General features: G+C 46.1%; 2 protein-coding genes across 6 annotated transcripts in view; one reads left to right on the top strand and one right to left on the bottom strand.

The window, feature by feature from the left end:
- The window catches only part of CLDN10 (claudin 10), a 97,042-nt gene extending 86,077 nt beyond the window's left edge, over positions 1–10,965 (top strand). Inside the window, exon 6 of the mRNA XM_033947784.1 lies at positions 10,856–10,965. The gene's annotated coding sequence lies outside the window, so the exon portion shown is untranslated. The remainder of the gene's footprint in view (positions 1–10,855) is intronic.
- An 842-nt stretch (positions 10,966–11,807) lies between these two features.
- DZIP1 (DAZ interacting zinc finger protein 1) overlaps positions 11,808–18,185 on the bottom strand; it is a 585,021-nt gene continuing 578,643 nt past the window's right edge. For all 5 annotated transcript variants that reach the window (XM_033947541.1, XM_033947540.1, XM_033947539.1 and 2 more), the window contains 2 exons: positions 14,102–14,264; positions 11,808–11,959 (listed from right to left, as the gene is read on the bottom strand). In XM_033947541.1, coding sequence (XP_033803432.1) covers positions 11,874–11,959; positions 14,102–14,264 — 249 coding nt within the window. In that variant the 3' untranslated portion in view covers positions 11,808–11,873. The remainder of the gene's footprint in view (positions 11,960–14,101; positions 14,265–18,185) is intronic.

Below are 18,185 nucleotides of genomic sequence, written 5' to 3'. Positions count from 1 at the left end.
TGGCTGCTTATAATCTAATGCATCCACAAGTTGTTTAGATTTTTTTGAGTCAGCTTCAAGAGGTATAGAAAGCGTCTCTGCCATGTCTTTCAAAAATTTTGAAAAAGATGACTTATCCATTCATTGAGAAGGTTCTTGAGAAGATGGAAGTTGAGTCTTCATCTGAAGAGACATCCTCATCAGACAGCACAGGATATTCAGAATCACACCAGAGGTCCGAGTCTCGAGTGGGTGGAATGCGGTGTCGAATACTGAGTGTCGATTCTGTATGCTTCATCTTCATCAAAGCCTTACCCAATTTGACCGACACCGTCTCGGGAGATGTTTGGGAAGAACGGTGCCGAGCTGTATCCGACACTGAGTGTTTAGTCAACTCAGACGGCACTGAGGAAGATTTTTGCAATGTCGACGCTGAGGCTGCAACTATTGGTGCCGATATGGAAGACTCAGACTGGACTGGCACCGGAGGAGCCGGTGTCACCATAACAGGGAGTAAGAGCTGAAACTGCTCCCTTAACTCTTCCCGCAGTTCTTGCATTTGCTGCCTTAGGTTGGGCACCGGTACCGCTGGCTTTTTTTGCTGGTACCATTGATACTGATCTGCACTCCAGTGATAAGGAGGCCAATGTCGAGGCATTCACCGCAATAGGAGCTGATCATTTTTTAGGTCTTCTCGACGTCTGCAGGACTTGGCTTACTGCAGAAGTGACCTTCAGGGGAAGGCTTCTTAGCCGGCTTACCCACTGCATGTGACACCGAAGATGAATCCATCGACGTCAGATGTTGCGATGTCAACTTTGGTGCGGACCCCGATGTCGGCGCTGGTGTCAAATCACCCTCCATAACGGAACTGAAGAGGAGACACTGTTGAATCAGATGATTTTTAAGGGTCCTCTTCTGAAGTGAGGAACGAGTGCAAGATTCAGCCCTATGTTCCGACCCCAAACACTGGAGGCACAAGTGATGCAGATCTGTGATGGAAATAGGGCGAGCACACCGTCCACACTTCTTAAAACCCATTTGAGGATGGGACATAGAGGGAAAAATGGCCTTGGCAAAATCGAAAGTTGAGGCAGAAGGAGGGAAACAGGCCCCATCGGGCCGAACTTGCCTAATCGAAAAAGTAAAAAAAAAAATTTTTTTTAGTATAAAAAATAAAGAAAAGAAGAAAACAAAAACTAAAAAGTAAAAAATTAAGCTGCCTGAGCAGGATGGAAAATAACAGCTGTTGATGAAGCAACTTCTTAGCTCCACAGAAACTAAGAAACTGAAGGACTGTGTGCCCTACGTTGGGCGAGAAGGCATTCGCGCATGTGTGGTTCGGGATATCATGAACTTTCTAAAGACTTAAAGTGACGATGCACTTTTAAAGTGGTCTCTACCAGGGCTCCGTTGGTGACATCACCCATTCGTGAGAATATGCTGCCTGCTTGTCCTGGGATAAATGATCTATCCTCCAAAGCCAAATTCATATCACCCAATAACAAACAATATGGAGAGTTTAATGTTTTGTTGGTGAAGAACTCATAGTAATCATCTCAAGTTCTACACCAACTACCAGATCAGTGTTTCTCAAGTTGGTCCTGGAGTACCCCCTTGCCAGTCAAGTTTTCAGAACATAAGAATAGCTACACTGGGACAGACTGAAGGTCCATCAAGCCCAGTATCCTGTTTCCATCGATGGCCAATCAGGTCACAAGTATCTGGCAAGACTAAGGAGTAAAACAGATTTTATGCTGCTTATGCTAGGAACGAGCAGTGGATTCCCCCAAGCCATCTCAATAATGGCTTATAGATCTTTCATTTAGGAAATTATCCAAACCTGTTTTAGACCCTAAGCTCAATGATTTCACACCACATTCTCCAGCAACAAATTCTAGAGTATAATTACACGTTGAATGAAGAAATATTTTCTCTGGTTTGTTTTAAATCTACTACTTAGTAGCTTCTTTACATGTTCCCTAGTCCTAGTATTTTTGGAAAGTGTAAACAAGTGATTCACATCTACCCTTTCCACTCCACTCAGTATTTTATAGACCTCTATCATATCACCCCTGAGCCGACTCTTCTCCAAGCTCAAGAGCCCTAGCTGCTTTAGCCTTTCCTCATCACAATTCTTTTATCAGATTTAATGCTTTTGGTAGGCAATTTGGTGGTCTAAGTTTCCCATTAAAAGTGCATCACACCTGGACAACTTGGAGACCCCACCAGTCTGAGGTTACAAGGAGCCATCTTTCCTGGAAAAAGTTCAGCTTTCTTCTCACCAGCAGGTCATCTAGAGTAGTGGTCTCAAACTTAAACCCCTTGCAGGGCCACATTTTGTATTTGTAGGTACTTGGAGGGCCTCCGAAAAAAATAGTTAATGTCTTATTAAAGAAATGACAATTTTGCATGAGGTAAAACTCTTTATAGTTTATAAATCTTTCCTTTTAGCTAAGTCTTAATAATAATATTGTAATTTATAGCAAGAGACATGATCAAGAAACTGTTTTATTTTACTTTTGTGATTTATGATAAACATATTGAGGGCCTCAAAATAGTACTTGGCCCCTGGGCCGAGTTTGAGACCACTGATCTAGAGTAACTACACTTACAGTGACTATGCCCTCCTTGAGTCAGTTAAAATTTCATCCCTTGCCCACATTAGGGAGCAGGCTGGGATTTCTGTGCTGGTACTACTGCTGAGGACATGTGGAAGGAGTGTACCTGCCCTGTTGAGAGTAGTAGAAACCCCTCCTATTTCCGCCATAAAACCTCCGGGTAGTGGAGCTTGCAGAAGGGGCAGGCTGAGACAAAGATCACAATTTCATCCAAAGACAGACCTATACATATTGGAGATATCTAACAAGGAAATTAAAATATAGTAGGAATAGGCTTAGTTCAGGGGTGTCAAAGTCCTTCCTCGAGGGTCGCAATCCAGTTGAATTGTCAGGATTTCCCCAATGAACATGCATGAGATCTATTTGCATGCACTGCTTTCATTGTATGCTAATAGATCTCATGCATATTCATTGGGAAAATCCTGAAAACCCGACTGGATTGCAGCCCTCGAGGAGGGACTTTGACACCCCTGGCTTAGTTGATTACCCCCCCCCCCAAACCAATAAAATAAATGAAACATTAGTTAGTACTTCAGCCACTGAGGAAGCTGGTAACACAGACATCTTTTCTAAAGTCAATAAAAGAACATAGTTGTTTTCGATCAAAAACATATTTAGATCCTATGTAATTTATCATATATTTACAAGGGTAACACAAGAAAAAGTAGCTCCAAGTTCCAGTACTTCTAGGCACATGGAAAGGAATAGCTTATGTATGGGTAAATCTGTGCATTTCTGTCCCATAAATAAAGTAACCGCCTTCTTAAAGTAAATGTGCAAAGCACTAGTTCAGATCTAGTCTGAACACAAAATCGACTACGGTAATAGGGTAGACCTTTCCTGTACTTCTTCCATGGAAGTTTCTAAGTTTCTGGAAATATCTAACCATCATTTCCGATTTTACTAAAGTAACAAATATTCCCAATATTTCCACCAGATATTTTTCCATGTTTTCAAAACTGATTGGCCCAGGGCCCTAGTAAAATTAAAAACCCTTAGATTAAGGCATCATCTGTGATTTTCCCTGTCCTCAGACTTTTCTATGTAACAGGGCCACAAGCTGGAAAAGCTGCTTTGTAGTTTCATTGCAATATTATTTAAACAAAGTCTTTATATCAGGTGTTGTCTTCCAAAAGATGGACATATTATTATCTGACTCACAGTTAATGTAACATTTGCTCCTGATAAAGGTACTGTGAGCACTTTGGGTTGTGTGCTTTGTTTAATTGCATTTAGGCCCGGATTCTATAAACTGCACCCCGAGTGTAGGCAGCTGTAGGCATCCTACAGCTGTCTAATCGGCAAATCGGGACACGTTTAAAAAAAAAAAAAAATGCTCCCCAGGTAGGCCACCTATATTGAAGGTGCCTTCGAGAGCCTAGGGAGACCTACAAGCACACCTTAGCTCATGTGGTATGGGCAGTCTCAAATCTTCACAAAGTTTAAAGTGTCAGTACACTTTTAGCACTATCCGTACCATATGAGAGGCCTTAGGCGCCTGGGCCAATCAGGCCTTAGGATGCTATGGGATGGGCCGGAGAGAGGGGTGGGCCCACCTCATTTTGACGGAGGCACCCTCTTACCAGTGATCGTTGGTGGGGGGGCTTATCGCCAGGAGGGATTGGGCACCCTCCTACCGGTGATCGGGGGGGTCGTCTTCCGACAGGAGGGGTTGAGTGCCTCCTGCCGATGATTGTGGGGGTGGGGCTAGTCTTCCAGCAGGAGGGGTTGAACACCCTCCTGTCAGCAATCATGGGGGTTGGGGGCCTACCGGCAGGAGGGATTGGGCACCTTCCTGCCAGCGATCATCGGCAGGAGAGGTTGGGTTCCTTCCGCCGTGATCGTTCGGGGGGAGGGACTGGCAGCCACTATAATTATTGCAGCAGGGAGATCCCTTGCCGTGATAAGTGTAGCGGCTGTGTCTACAATAACCCAGTTCTGTAACTGGTGTCTGCAACATGGATGTCAGTTACAGAATCGGGTTTATTTTGGGCGGGTGTAGGCCCGATTCTGTATAGGACGCCCGTCTCAGGTGTCCTATACAGAATCCGGGCCACAGTGTCTGTGTATAAATGAGGGTTTTTTTTAGCTCTTGAGAAACTCTTGCATCCAGGGCTGCACTAACTTTGCTGGTTACTGAAGAATAGGGAAAGCAAAAAAAAAAAAAACAACCAAAAACCCAAACATCCCTATCAAAGGATCTGCGAACAAAAGTAATTCAACTCTATAAATCAGGAGGATGTAGAAAGACGTCCAAAGGTTTGAAAATGCCAATCATTACCATTCAAACTGATCAAAATCTGGGAAATTATGGGTTCTGTTAATACCAAGCCACACTCAGGTAGACCAAGAAAGATTTCAGACACAACTTCCAGGAGACTTTGTAGGGATGCAAAGAAAACCTCACAAGCAACTTCTACTGAAATATAGGCTTTTCTGAAACAAAGTGGTGTGGCTGTTTCAGTAAGCACAATAAGGAGACACTTGAATAAAAATGGGCTGCCAGAAAAATGCCATTGTTGCATCAGCACATGTGAATAGGGAGCCAGTTGCTGAAGAGCAGTGTTTCTCAACCCTAGGGTGTATGAGGCTTGGCTGCCAATTTCCACCTGTCCATCCACCGCCGCTGCTGCTGCTGCCGTCGTTGCTTGGGATCTCATGTTCCTGCCCTCCCCCCCCCCCCCCCCCCCGCCAACCTTCTTGGAACTGCACTCGCTCCTTCAGTCTTCGGCAGTGCTCCTTACAGTGGGAGGTGCATGCAGCAATTCAGGCGCCAGAGCTGAGTCATTCACATGCAGCACGTGGGTTGTTTCTTGCATCATTTAATGCGGGAGTGCTGCTGGGGGTGAGTGCTGTTGAGGAACAAGTGCAGTTCAGACAAATAAGGGGAACATGTTTTGTGACCGTTTGGGGTTTGATAATTGACAGTACTACTAAAAACATAGCTTTATGTTACATTGCAGCTGAAATGGTTTGCATAACTTTCAATCCAAGTTTTATATCTGGGGCAATGGATGGGCAAGACACTTAACCCACAGTGGAAATCAAACCTGGTTCTGCTGTGGTTTAAGTGCCTTTTGTGTTGGGGGCTTAGCATGGGTGGCTAAATTGACAAGAAATTCCACAGATTGTTTATTGAGTTGGATATTGTGGTGGAGAGGGAACAGGACAGATTGGAGGGGATGCAAGGTGGGGGAATTTTGGACATAGTGATGGAGGGAGAGATGTGGAATGGTGCTGGAGGGGTGATAGGAATGGGCATGGGGCCGGTGGGCAGTGGTGAAAAATGTTGCACATGATCCAGGGGATGAGAGGGAGAAATATTGGGCTGGGAGGGGGGCCAGTAGGGAGGGGAGATGTCAGATTACTGGAAGGGGGAGGGGATGTGTGAGAGAACTTGCCCATAGTGACTAATCAGTAGTGCTGCCCGATTCGAATCGGTTCACCAATTCACTTCGGGTGAATTGATTCGAATTGATTTAAAACAAAAAAAAAATCGGCTTCCTGATTTGGCTGACCCTCCCCCCTTGCCCCCTAAAGCAGGAACGGCAGTGCTGCTCTTGCTGGCCAGCTGCTGCCACACCTGCTTTAGAGGGTGAGGTTCAGTCGAGAAGTGCTGCTGTCCGGCTTCCCCCCTGGCCTCCCAGCACCATTTACCTTTGTGGAGCAGCCTGCAGATAAGATTGCGATGCTAGTGATCTTTGCAAACTGCTTCTGAGCTGTTTCCTCCACCACGATCCTGCCTCTGATGTCAGAGAAGGGGTGGGACCGCGGCAGAGGAAACAGCTCCGATCTTGTCTGCAGGCTACTCCTCAAAGATAAATGGTGCGGGGAGACCAGGGGGGAAGCCGGACACCAGTGGGAGGCCAGGGGTAACACGCAGGCCTTCTGGAGGGGGGGGGGGGTGAGCAGTCCTTCAGGGTGGGGTGTGGGACATGCCTTCAGGGGGGACAGGCAGGCCTTCAGGAATGGGATGCAGGCCTTTAAGGGGGGGGGACAAGCCTTCAAGGGAGGGAGACAGGCCTTCAAGGGGGAAACAGGCTTTCAGGGATGGTGGCACAGGCCTTTAGGGGGGACAGACCTTCAGGGGAGGGGAACCTGGTGTAGAAGTACATGGAGGGAGGGAGGGAAGGGGGGTTCAAAGAGACATGTATATGCCGGACTTTGGGGGGGGGGAGAAATAATGGGTCTAAAAATAGAGGCGAGGGAAAGAGATGATGGACAATGGGAATTAGGGAGGGAAGGAACAGAAAGGGAGAGAAGTTGGACATAAGGGATGGTGTGGAGGGGGGATAGATATACTGGATAGGAGGGTAGTTGGGAAGAGAAAGGGAGAGATGGTGGACCCTGGGGTGGTGGGGAAGGAGGAAGAGATGCTGGATGAAAGGGTAGTTGAGAAAAGGTGAATCTGTGGATGGAGACGAAAAAATTAAAGATGCCAGACCTCCGGGGGAGGGAAGGGAAATGGAAGGGGAGGACAGAGATGGCAGATGGATGGTTAGCATGGAGAAAGAAGGAGACCTTAGCAAGCAAGTTATCAGAAGACAACCAGAGCCTGGGACCAACAAGATTTGAATATTGACCAGACAACAAAGTGAAAAAATAATTTTATTTTCTGTTTTGTGATTACAATATGTCAGATTTGAAAAGTGTATCCTGCTAGAGCTGGTGTTAGACCGCAAACGTGAGCTAGGATTTAACAGAGAGAGGAAAAGTCCTTTTTGTTTCTTTATTTAGTTTACACCACAGTGCCAGTGTGGTTAGGAGAAGCCAAAGGGGGTGAAGAAGCTATAAAATAAACCCACCAGGATGTCTGAAAAAACACCCAATTGGGCAGGAAAATCGAATTGAAAAACCAATTCAATAGGCTGAATCGAATCAAAATTTTTTTTCCTGAATCGGGCAGCACTACTAATCATTAAAAGTAAATGGAAGAAGTTTGTAAGAAACCAAGACCTTGGCTGAGATTGGTTGTTTATAAAAATAAATAAAAGAAATGGCATTACAATTAGTACTATTATGTGGGGTGGAGTCAGGGGCGGAGTTTGGGCAGGTCTGGGGTGAAGCTTGGGTGGGGATATGCAGTTGGAATTTGTTAGGCTTAGGGGGTAGTTGGCGTGAAAAAATTGAGACACACCGACGTAGAGTATCTAGACCAGGGGTCCCCAAAGTCCCTCCTTGAGGGCTGAATCCAGTCGGTTTTCAGGACTTCCCCAATGAATATGCATGAGACCTATGTGCATGCACTGCTTTCGATGCATATTCATTGGGGAAATCCTGAAAACCCGACTGAATTCGGCTCTCAACGAGTGACTTTGGGGACCCCTGATATAGACTTTCAGAAAGCTTTTGATAAAGTTCCTCGTGAGAGACTCCTTAGAAAATTAAAAAATCATGGGCTATGAGACAATGTTATGTTGTGGATTAGGAATTGGTTACTGGACAGAAAACAGAGGCTAGTGTTGAATGGCCTTTTTTTCTGAATAGACTACATGGAAACTTGTTGGAACATCTATTGCTGTTCCAGAGTAGAGAGCTGCACGGGAACGGGGACGACGGGAATCCCGCGGGACCCGCGGGCGTCCCGCGGGTTCCCCCTTTGGGTCACGGGGATCCCGTGGGGACGCCCCTAGGGTCGCGGGGATCCCGTGGGGACGCCCCCTAGGGTCGCGGGGATCCCGTGGGGACGCCTCCGAGGGTCGCGGGGTTCCTGCGGGGCTGGATGTACTCAGTCGCGCGGCTCTTCTCTCTACCTTCTCTGCTTGCAGCACAGAGCCGAACGGAAGTCTTCCCGACGTCAGCGCTTACGTCGGAGGGGAGGGAGGGCTTAAACAAAGCCCTCCCTCCCTCCGACGTCAGCGCTGACGTCAGGAAGACTTCCGTTCGGCTCTGTGCTGCAAGCAGAGAAGGTAGAGAGAAGAGCCGCGCGACTGAGTCGGGAAGACTTCCGTTTGGCTCTGTGCTGCAGGCAGTGCAGGTAAGGAGGAGAGTAGCCTCGCGGTTCGAGTGGCTACCAAGGGACGGGGCGGTCCGCCCCGCCACACCCCGCCCCGGTTGCAGCACAGCCGGCCAGGTCCCCTTACTTTTGTGGCACTTCCCCGACCAACCGACAACAGCCCCGGTCCGACAATCCTCCCTGCCCTGTAGCCGCGAATCTAAATTATCTTCTTACAGCAGCTGTAATAAGGTAATTTAGATTCGCAGTTAAGGGCAGGGAGGTTTGTCGGACCGGGGCTGTTGTCAGTCGGTCGGGGAAGTGCCACAAAAGTAAGGGGACCTGGCCGACTGTGCTGCACCCGGGGCGGTAGAGAAGGAGGGGGGGAGAAGGACGCTGAAAGCACTTGAAGACAGAGGAGGGAGAAGGACGCTGAAAGGCCATGGGAAGGGCGGGGGGGGGGGGAAGGACTCTGAAAGCACTTGTGGAAGACAGAGGGGGGAGAAGGATGCTGAAAGCACATGGGGAAGACAAAGGGGTGGAGAAGGACGCTGAAAGGACATGGGGAAGATAAAGGGGTGGAGAAGGACGCTGAAAGGCCATGGGAAGGGCGGGGGGGGGGGGAAAGGACTCTGAAAGCACTTGTGGAAGACAGAGGGGGGAGAAGGATGCTGAAAGCACATGGGGAAGACAAAGGGGTGGAGAAGGACACTGAAAGGACATGGGGAAGACGGGGGGGGGGGGGGGGAGAAGGACGCTGAAAGGCCATGGGGAAGACAGAGAGGGAGAAGGACGCTGAAAGGACATGGGGAAGCAGAGGGGGGAGAAGGACACTGAAAGCACATGTGGAAGACAGAGGGGGGAGAAGGACGCTGACAGGACATGGGGAAGATGGGGGGAGAAGGACGCTGAAAGGAAATGGGGAAGAGAGAGTAGGGAGAAGACGCTGGCAGGGAAGAAGACAGATGCCAGACTATGGGGGGAGCGGAGAGAAGAAGATGGGTGCCAGACCAATTTGGAAGGGGGAAGAAAGGGAGAGGCACAGTAACAGAGCAAATGGAAGATGCAGAAGGAAGAGAGACAGTGGATGGAAGGAATTGAATGAGAACATGAGGAAAGCAGAAACCAGGCAACAAAGGTAGGAAAAGAATTATATTTCTTTTTTTTTTATTTTGCTTCAGGATAAAGTAGTATATTAGTTGTGTTGATAAAAATTTATAAACATTAGAGGCTCTGGTAGAAACCCATTTGCAAAGTATGTATTCTTCCCAATTAATATTTTCAAATTAATAAAGTCTTTTTGCTTATTTGTAAATGGTTTCTACCAGAGCCTTTAATTCAGTAGCATAATTAAATGAAATAACTATTTCTGAAGTTTATATGGACGGGCGGGGACGGAGGGGATTCCTCGCGGGGATGGGTGGGGATGGAGGGGATTCCTCGCGGGGACGGGTGGGGACGGAGGGATTCCTCAAGGGGACGGGTGGGGACGGTGGGATTCCTCACGGGGAAGGGTGGGACTTTGGCGGGGACGGGTGGGATTTCTGTCCCCGCGCAACTCTCTATTCCAGAGTTAGCCCAAAAATTGGCCAACAGTGACTCATGGTCTTAACAACCCATGTTTTGTGCATCTAGCCCCGAGTAGATTAGTGTGGAATGCGGGGAGGGAATGGATCAGGGAAAGTATCAGAAAGGAGTATGATAAGAGTATAAAGGACTGTAGGTGCTGTGATGTGTAAATGAGTATATTGGAGGTGAGCAAAAGATTAAAAAGAAGAGGCAGGAGTAAGGAGATAGTCCCTTTCCTGTTCTCAAATCCCCCTCCCTGAACTCATAATCCCAATTTCCCCTCCTTTCACTTCATTTCCTTTCTCTGTTTCCTCAGTTCTATTATTTCTCTCTGTTCTTTATCTCTGGTCTCCTCTCTTACTCCCCCCATTTCCCAAACCCCTTTACTTTACGCTCTTCTGTTTCACTCCTGCCATCACAGCATTATTACTAAAGTCCCCAAGAAAGGATCAAATAAATTAGCTACACACACAAACTACAATAATTTGGGATGGTTTAGTTAGACTGGCGTGAGCTTGGACGGCTACTCCAGTAGTTGGAACCTAATGACAGTGCCAGGCAGACTTCAATGGCAAAAATATCAAAGAAAAAAAATAGATTGTTGGGCAGACTGGATGGACCACACAGGTCTTTATCTACTGTCATTTACTATGTTATGTTATGTGTATTTTTGTTTTACTGTATAAAAAGTAGTAATTCATATTCAAGGATATGCAAATATAGCTATAATTATCAGAGAATTTTGTTACAGATCCACTTGAACTGCTGCAGGAAACCAGATGCTGTTCATTTGAGGACTCCCGTTGCCTAAAACAGTATTGTTTCCATGCAGATATAATTTTTCTTACAGTGTTACTAATTTTTTGTGTCAAACAATTTCCATGCAAATATATAACTTGTGTCATATTAAGAGCATTTTTGTAACCTAGGAGTTCACATTTACATGCCCCTTATAACACTTACATGCATAAGAACGTGCTTACTCATGAAAGTGCCAGGAGTGCATCTAAGCAGTAACTGTAATGGTGCAAATAAATGGCATAGTACCTAAAAACAAGAGGGGGTGCAAACAGGGGTGGAGTATTGGTAGGACAAGGCATAGCTTCCAAATATCTGCCCCATTCAAAAAAAAAAAATGCCGAGCTGGACCTCTCCGATGGCCCCCTACCCTCGGAAACAGAATAGAGGCAGGAGGGATGCCCACTTCCTCCTGCCACTGTGGAACCCTCCCACCGTGCCAGCCAAAATTGGCAGGGAGGGCTGCCCACTCCCTCCTGATCACCGCAACCCTCCTGGCATTGATGCCCCCCTTCCCCACTCCGCTTCCTAAAAAAAAAAAAAAATTGGCAAGAGATATGTCCACTCTCTCCTGCCATTGGATGCCCCCGAACTTCCCCGTACCTGTAAATTAGTTGACATGAGGGATGCCCGCTCACTCCTGCTCCTCAGGCCCAGTGGGCCTTCTCTTCCTGGTGCATCCTATGATGCACGGTGAGGGGCCTAAGGCCATGATTGGTTCAGATATCTAAGAACCCTCTTCCACATATTGCAGGCCAGGGGCCCTGCTTATTTACACAAACATCATTTTAAATTCTGATTAACAGTCATTTATAAAATAATATCTAACAAATTCTGCATGCACATTTTAAGGCACCTATATTATCTAAAATTGATTTCTTTTATTTAAATAACGATCATGAGCCTAAATCTTGGAAAAGATTTATTTTTATTCACAATTTTAAGGCAGGTGCAATCCACTCTGAATATCCTTAGATATCCAAACAGTCACTACTCAGGTCAGTCACAGTGACTAAGCTGCTTTTCAGTGTGCTCGTTGTATCAGTTTCACGGCCCTCTGTTAAAAGAAAAAACACAAACAGCAAAAGTGATTGGAATATACATGTATTTACCAATTATAAATGCTTATTTGTATCAGATGTTTTCTGAATGCATCCATTCACAGGTTACAAAGGTATGGGTGATATTATCGAACAGCACTTACAATTTTACAGTTTTCCTATATAGACCTAAAACCCTTCTGAGCATATAAAGCAACTAGCGAATGACACGGTTGTTGTTACCCACAGCTAGCTGCGGGTAACCCGCCGAAACGGGGAGTGAAAAAAATAGTGGTTGCTGCGGGGACGGAGACAAGGCCATTCACCGCCCCATGGAGCAGTGAATGGTCTTGTCTCCACAGTGAAGCAAGCACAGATCACGCGGTCCAGCATCCCCACCCGATCACCGCATCCCGCCGTCTCCCTCCTTCCACTTCACCTTACGTGCCAAATTTAATTTTTCTTCTCCCAGCGGCACGCTTTCAATAAGCCGCGCGCGCATGGCTGCTTGAGTTGTTGAATCTCCTCTGATGCAACATCCTGTTTCCGGTTGTGTCAGAGGAGAAGATTCAACAATTAAAGCAGCCGCGTACGCACAGCTTATTGAAAGCATGCCGCTGGGAGAAAAATAATTAAAGTCGGCACCTAAGGTGAGGTGGAGGGAGGGAGATGGCAGAGAGATGCCTGCTCCAAGTGAAGTCTCGGCCTGATTATTCCTCTTTCAACAACATCTCTTTTAAGTGACTAGGGGTATCAAAAGAGACACTCGCCCTCTTTTTTCTACAGCTTCTTTGGTTTGCGTTTATTACAGCGCATAGTGTTGCTGCTTGTGTTCTGATTGCTGCTGAGATTATTATTGGCTTAATGGCAAAACATTCCCTGCTGCCTGTGCACCCTCTCACAGCCTCTGACCAACACGCCATGAAGGTAAGAGGGAGGGAGATGGTCAGACCGTGCGAGGGGTGCTGAAGGGTGGTAGAAAGGAATAGACGCTGAGGGGGGTGGCGAGAGGGAAGGGTGGTGGTTAAAAGGAATGGAACAGGTGCTGAAGGGGGGTGGAGAGGAACAGATGCTGAAGGGAAATGTGGAAGACAGAGTGGGGAGAAGATGCTAAAGGGAAATGGGGAATAGAAAGTTGAGAGAAGACGCTAAAGGGAAATGGGGAACAGAGAGTGGGGAGATGACGCTGAGGGAAATGGGAACAGAGAGTGGGGAGAAGGCGCTAAAGGGAAATGGGGAACAGAGTGGGGAGAAGACGCTGGAAAAGAAGAAGACAGAGATGCCAGACTATGGGGGGAGCAGAGGGAAGAAGATGGGTGCCAGACCAATTGGGGGGTGGAGAAGCACAGTAACAGAGAAAATGGAAAACACAGAGAGAAGACAGACAGTGAATGGAAGGAATTGAATGAGAAGATGAGGAAAGCAGACACCAGACAACAATGGTAGAAAAAAAAATTCTATTTCTTTTCTTTTTTTTTGCTTTAGGATAAAGTAGTATAATAGTTGTGTTGATAAAAATTTATAAACAAAGCCCTGCCAGCTGAACTCTAGTTCAGCAGCCAGAACTCTAGTTCAGCAGCCAGAACTTTGATTTATAAGGAAGGAATAAGCTAAATATTGCAGTACTGAGGCTTGTATGGATGCTGCGGGGACGGGGCAGGGACAGTGGTCGCCGGGACGGGGCAGGGACAGTGGTGATGGGGATGGGGCGGGGACAGTGGTTGCGGGGAAGGGGCAGGAACAGAGAAGATGGTCGCGAGGATGGGGACAAATTTTTTCCCCGTGTCATTCTCTAAAAGCAACTCCTGAATTCCAGCAGTTTGTCTCACTTCTGTAATTAAGCTAATAAGTTCAACTTCAGAAGGGCAGGAGGGAGGGGAGAATGTGACTTAGGAATATTCTTAAGGCAAGTTTTTCATGTTATAGGTCAGAAATACTGACAAGTAGAAAAAACCAAAACAGAATGCCAAACTACTATAAAAATAAAACAGATAACACAAAATAATAGGGGATAAAAGGTGAGCACATGTACTGTATCTTTACCATTCAGAAACTGTACAAACACCCAACACCTAACGTATGGTCACTGAAAATAAAATTTTTATCTAATCAACAGTTTATGGGTTATAACTTTTCAAAATTCAAGTAGGCTGTCTTACCTCCCTTTAACAATTTGGTAGAAACCCAACCACTTTTATTTTGAATGGACAAATCATTCTTCTGAAGAGCATGTCCATGTAGAGCTTTCTCAGATTTAGATATTAAATGTTTTTCTTCTTCTAGAGATGAAATATCCCAGTTATCATCATCAAAGTCCGTTAACTAATAATAAGGAGGGGAAATGAAAGGAAAAGAAGAAACAAACCAGAGATTAAAACAGCCCAAAATATATTGCATTTCACTTATAGTATTAGTTAAAAATAACATGCAAAAAAGGTCTGTGAAATCACCTAAAAACCTATTTTATAGCAAAACTATTCATAAATATTACAATAACTCACTGGACTGTAGGGAGCAGAAGGTAACACCTCCCTGCCGTATTTGTGTAGTTTTTCAATGACAAGTGGAGAGCTCCATCTTCCCAACGGCCAAAAAAATTTTGACGAGCTCAATCAAAAGTCAAACAAATGATGGTTTTTGCTTAGGATCATGAAAGCATCTCATTACAGACAAAGTTCCATGTGGAAGAAAAGTCACAGCAGTGTATTATTGTGATTTTTTGCAAAAAAAATGCGCAGAAAATGAACAAAACCCGACCTCAGTTGCTCTTGGCTGGGCCACTCATTCTTCACAATGCTCGCCCACACATAGGGAATGTTGTCATTGAAAAACTACGCAAATACGGCTGGGAGGTGTTACCTCATGCTCATCCATACAGTCCAGACATGAGTCAACCAGACTTCGACCTTTTTCCAAAGTTGAAATAACCTATGCGTGGACATCATTTTGCATCTCTGGAAGAGCTTATTTCCGCCGGTACCCAAGCCATTTGGCAACTGAACAAAAACAGTGTCTTTGATGGAATAATGAAGTTCCTGGACATTGGGATTCGGTCATTGCAAAGCAGGAACACTATATTGAAGGATTGTAAAGAAATACTTGAAAAAAAAAAAATGTAAATATTAAAAAAGTGAAGGGGCATAATAAAAAAATCCGTCTAAGTCCCCTTTTGGCCTAAGGCCTTAACCGTTGAAAGTAGAAGCAGGGAAAATGTCCATTATAAAAAAAAAACCCCATCCAAAATGAGGTTTTTTTGATAATGGCCTGCCTCTACGTTCAGCTGTTTAAACGCCCAGACCACCACTACATCACACTAATAACATATAATCAGCCAAACACAGCCTACATCCCAAACGCCCAACACAAGAGCTTTTAGGCGAAGGAGGAGCCAGTTCTTCGCTTAAAAGCTGGATTCTGTAACTGATGTCTGTCAAAAACAACACCAGTTACAGAATCCACCCACCGCTACAATGATCGGGCCAGGAGAGAGCCCAAGCCCTCCTGGCCATGCGACCCCCCTACAAAATCAGGCAGGAGGGAGCCCAACCCCTCCTGTCCAGGCAAACCACCTACCCCCCACCCCCACTAAAATACAGGCAGGAGGGATCCCAGGCCCTCCTGCCCTCAACGCACCCACGCTCACCCCCCTGAACCCCTGATCAGCCCCCCGCTGACCCGCGAGACTCCCCCTGCCGACCCCTTGATCCCCCCAACCCCCCCACCTTAACATCATTGACCGGACGGACGGGTGCCAAGCCCGTCTGTCCGGCAGGCCAGACATCGCAAGAATGGCTGGCCTTAGGGCCTGATTGGCCCAGTCGGCTCGAACCCCGTCCACAGGTGGTGCCTGAGGCGCCTGGGCCAACCGGAATAGGCCCAGTAGCCTTTGGCCCCTCCTGTGGGCGGGGCCTTAGACATACGATATTAAGGTGGGGGGGAAATTGAGGGGTCGGCAGAGGGGTCTTGCGGGTCCGCAGGGGTGGGCCGATTGGGGATGGCGAGTGTGGGTGTGTCGAGGGCGGGTGTGTCGAGGGCAGGAGGGCCTGGAATCCCTCCTGCTCGTATTTTAGTGGGGGTGGGGGGTAGGTGGTTCGCCTGGGCAGGAGGGGTTGGGCTCCCTCCTGTCCGATCTTGTAGAAGGGGGTCATAGAAACATAGAAATAGATGGCAGATAAGGGCCACGGCCCACCAAGTCTGCCCACCCCAATAACCCTCCCCTACCTTTCTCTGTGAAGAGATCCCACGTGGCGATCCCATTTTGACTTAAAATCAGGCACGCTCCTGGCCTCGACCACCTGCAGTGGAAGATTATTCCAGTGATCAACCACCCTCTCGGTGATGTCACCGTGTAGTTTCCCGCCCCTGATTTTCCACGGATGCCCTCTTGTTGCCGTGGGGCCTTTGAAAAAGAAGATATCCTCCTCCACCTCTATACGGCCCGTGAGATATTTGAACGTCGTCGCATGGCCAGGAGGGATGTGTCATCTCCCCTGCCGCTTTAGCGATCCCATGTGCTGTGTTTGGCAGCACTTGGTGGTATCGCTATTGCGGCAGGGGAGATGACCCATCTCTCCTGCCCTGATGGTTGCGGTGGGGAGTGGGTAGGTTGCCGGGCCACTGAGTTGATTGCACCAGCTGCCATCAGCTCAACGGCCCCTTTTTTGGCACTTATACCTGTTTTGACTTGGTCTAAGTCAAAACATATAAGTGCTGACTAGCTAACCTGTCAAAGCATTTGGTTATACTTGCTGTACGCCTAAGTCTAGATCGGCCCACCTCCCGCCCACTGCCCACCCTTTCCCCTCCTCTAAAAATGCCTCTTTTCACTCTATGTGTTTAGAGGCAGGGTAAGGACCTAAGCTGGTTTTAGATACGTCTAAAACCAGCTTTGATTATGGGTACTTGGACGATCAGGCTTTTTGATAGTCTAAGTACTCATTTAGGCCACTTTTTAGACTTTTTTTTTTTTTATTATGAGCCCCATAGTGTGCATTATTTATTAAATGACCCTCGTATTTTGAAATTCTGATCATTGTTTTTATAATATTATTTAGACCCCTGACACAGACAAGAATGCCAAAACACAGATCATGTCAGGTCTTCAAATTAACTTTGGTTTCTATAATCCTTGCCTCCGGTTTCATCTGAGAGCCACTTCACTGTTTGTTTGGTGCCCTGTATCTAATAGCCAGGAACCCATGAATGCATTAAAGATAAAACAAAGTGGTTCACCAAGGTGAACACTATAATCAACCACACAATAGGTGATGCAATCCAATAGTGCTAATGCAAAGCATTTTCTAGCAAGTACTAGGAAAATCCAGAATTTCCTGCCTAGTTGCCAGCATGCAGGGCCTTTCAGTCCTACATAATAGCTTAAAGCAATTTTCATCATACAAAGAGGAGAATGGATATGTATGGCTGATTATCCTGCTGTTGGCAGAGAACACTCATTATAGGTCAATGACCGTTTTCTCTGAAGAAAAGCAGAATGAATAAAGCCACACAAGTATAATTAAGGGCCGTTTTACAACAAAATGATGAATACTGGAGGCAACATGCAGATTTCCTGCACTGGTACACATTCTTTGTTTTGAAACTTGCCAAAAAATAATCAAAGCAATTCAAATCAACTTTTTGCATTGGTACTTTTAAATGGAAAAATAATGTCTCTAGATTTTAAAACTGCAATTTGTGTATGAGCCTTTCCTCATCAAAACTTAAAAAAGTTCCCAGGAATATATCTTCTAAAATGTGGCTTACAATCAAACTTGTATGCACAATAAGAGAATGCAATCTTCAGATTTTATTTAAGATGGTGGCTCTGAAAATTGTCCTCACTAATGCCAACAAATACTGCCAAAGAGCACAATAAATAGTTGGATGATTTCCAGTGAAGAGCAATTACTCTTCCATGCCTACCTTGCTAATAATTCTGAATGGACTTTTCCTCCAAAAAATTGTCCAAATTTCTTTTGAATCCTAAAACTTTAGTCACTTTTATCACATCGTCTGGCAACAAATTCTATAGCTTAATTATGCACTGCATGAAAAACTTAATGGGATTTGTTTTAAATCTGCTTGTAATTAATCTCATGGAGTATCCTTTGGTTCAACCTTTAAAATAACACAAAAACAACTGCTATCCACTGCATCAGTCTCCAGTGTATGCAGCTGCGAGAGACAGGCGCATGCCACAAAGGACGTCACTATCGCTGCCTTAATGCCTAAATTTGCTCTTGA

The sequence above is a fragment of the Geotrypetes seraphini genome, chromosome 6, assembly GCF_902459505.1.
Source record: "Geotrypetes seraphini chromosome 6, aGeoSer1.1, whole genome shotgun sequence".
In the NCBI taxonomy this organism is placed as follows: domain Eukaryota; kingdom Metazoa; phylum Chordata; class Amphibia; order Gymnophiona; family Dermophiidae; genus Geotrypetes; species Geotrypetes seraphini.
Note: the sequence above shows the minus strand (reverse complement) of the source record. Positions and strands in the feature narration are given on the sequence as shown.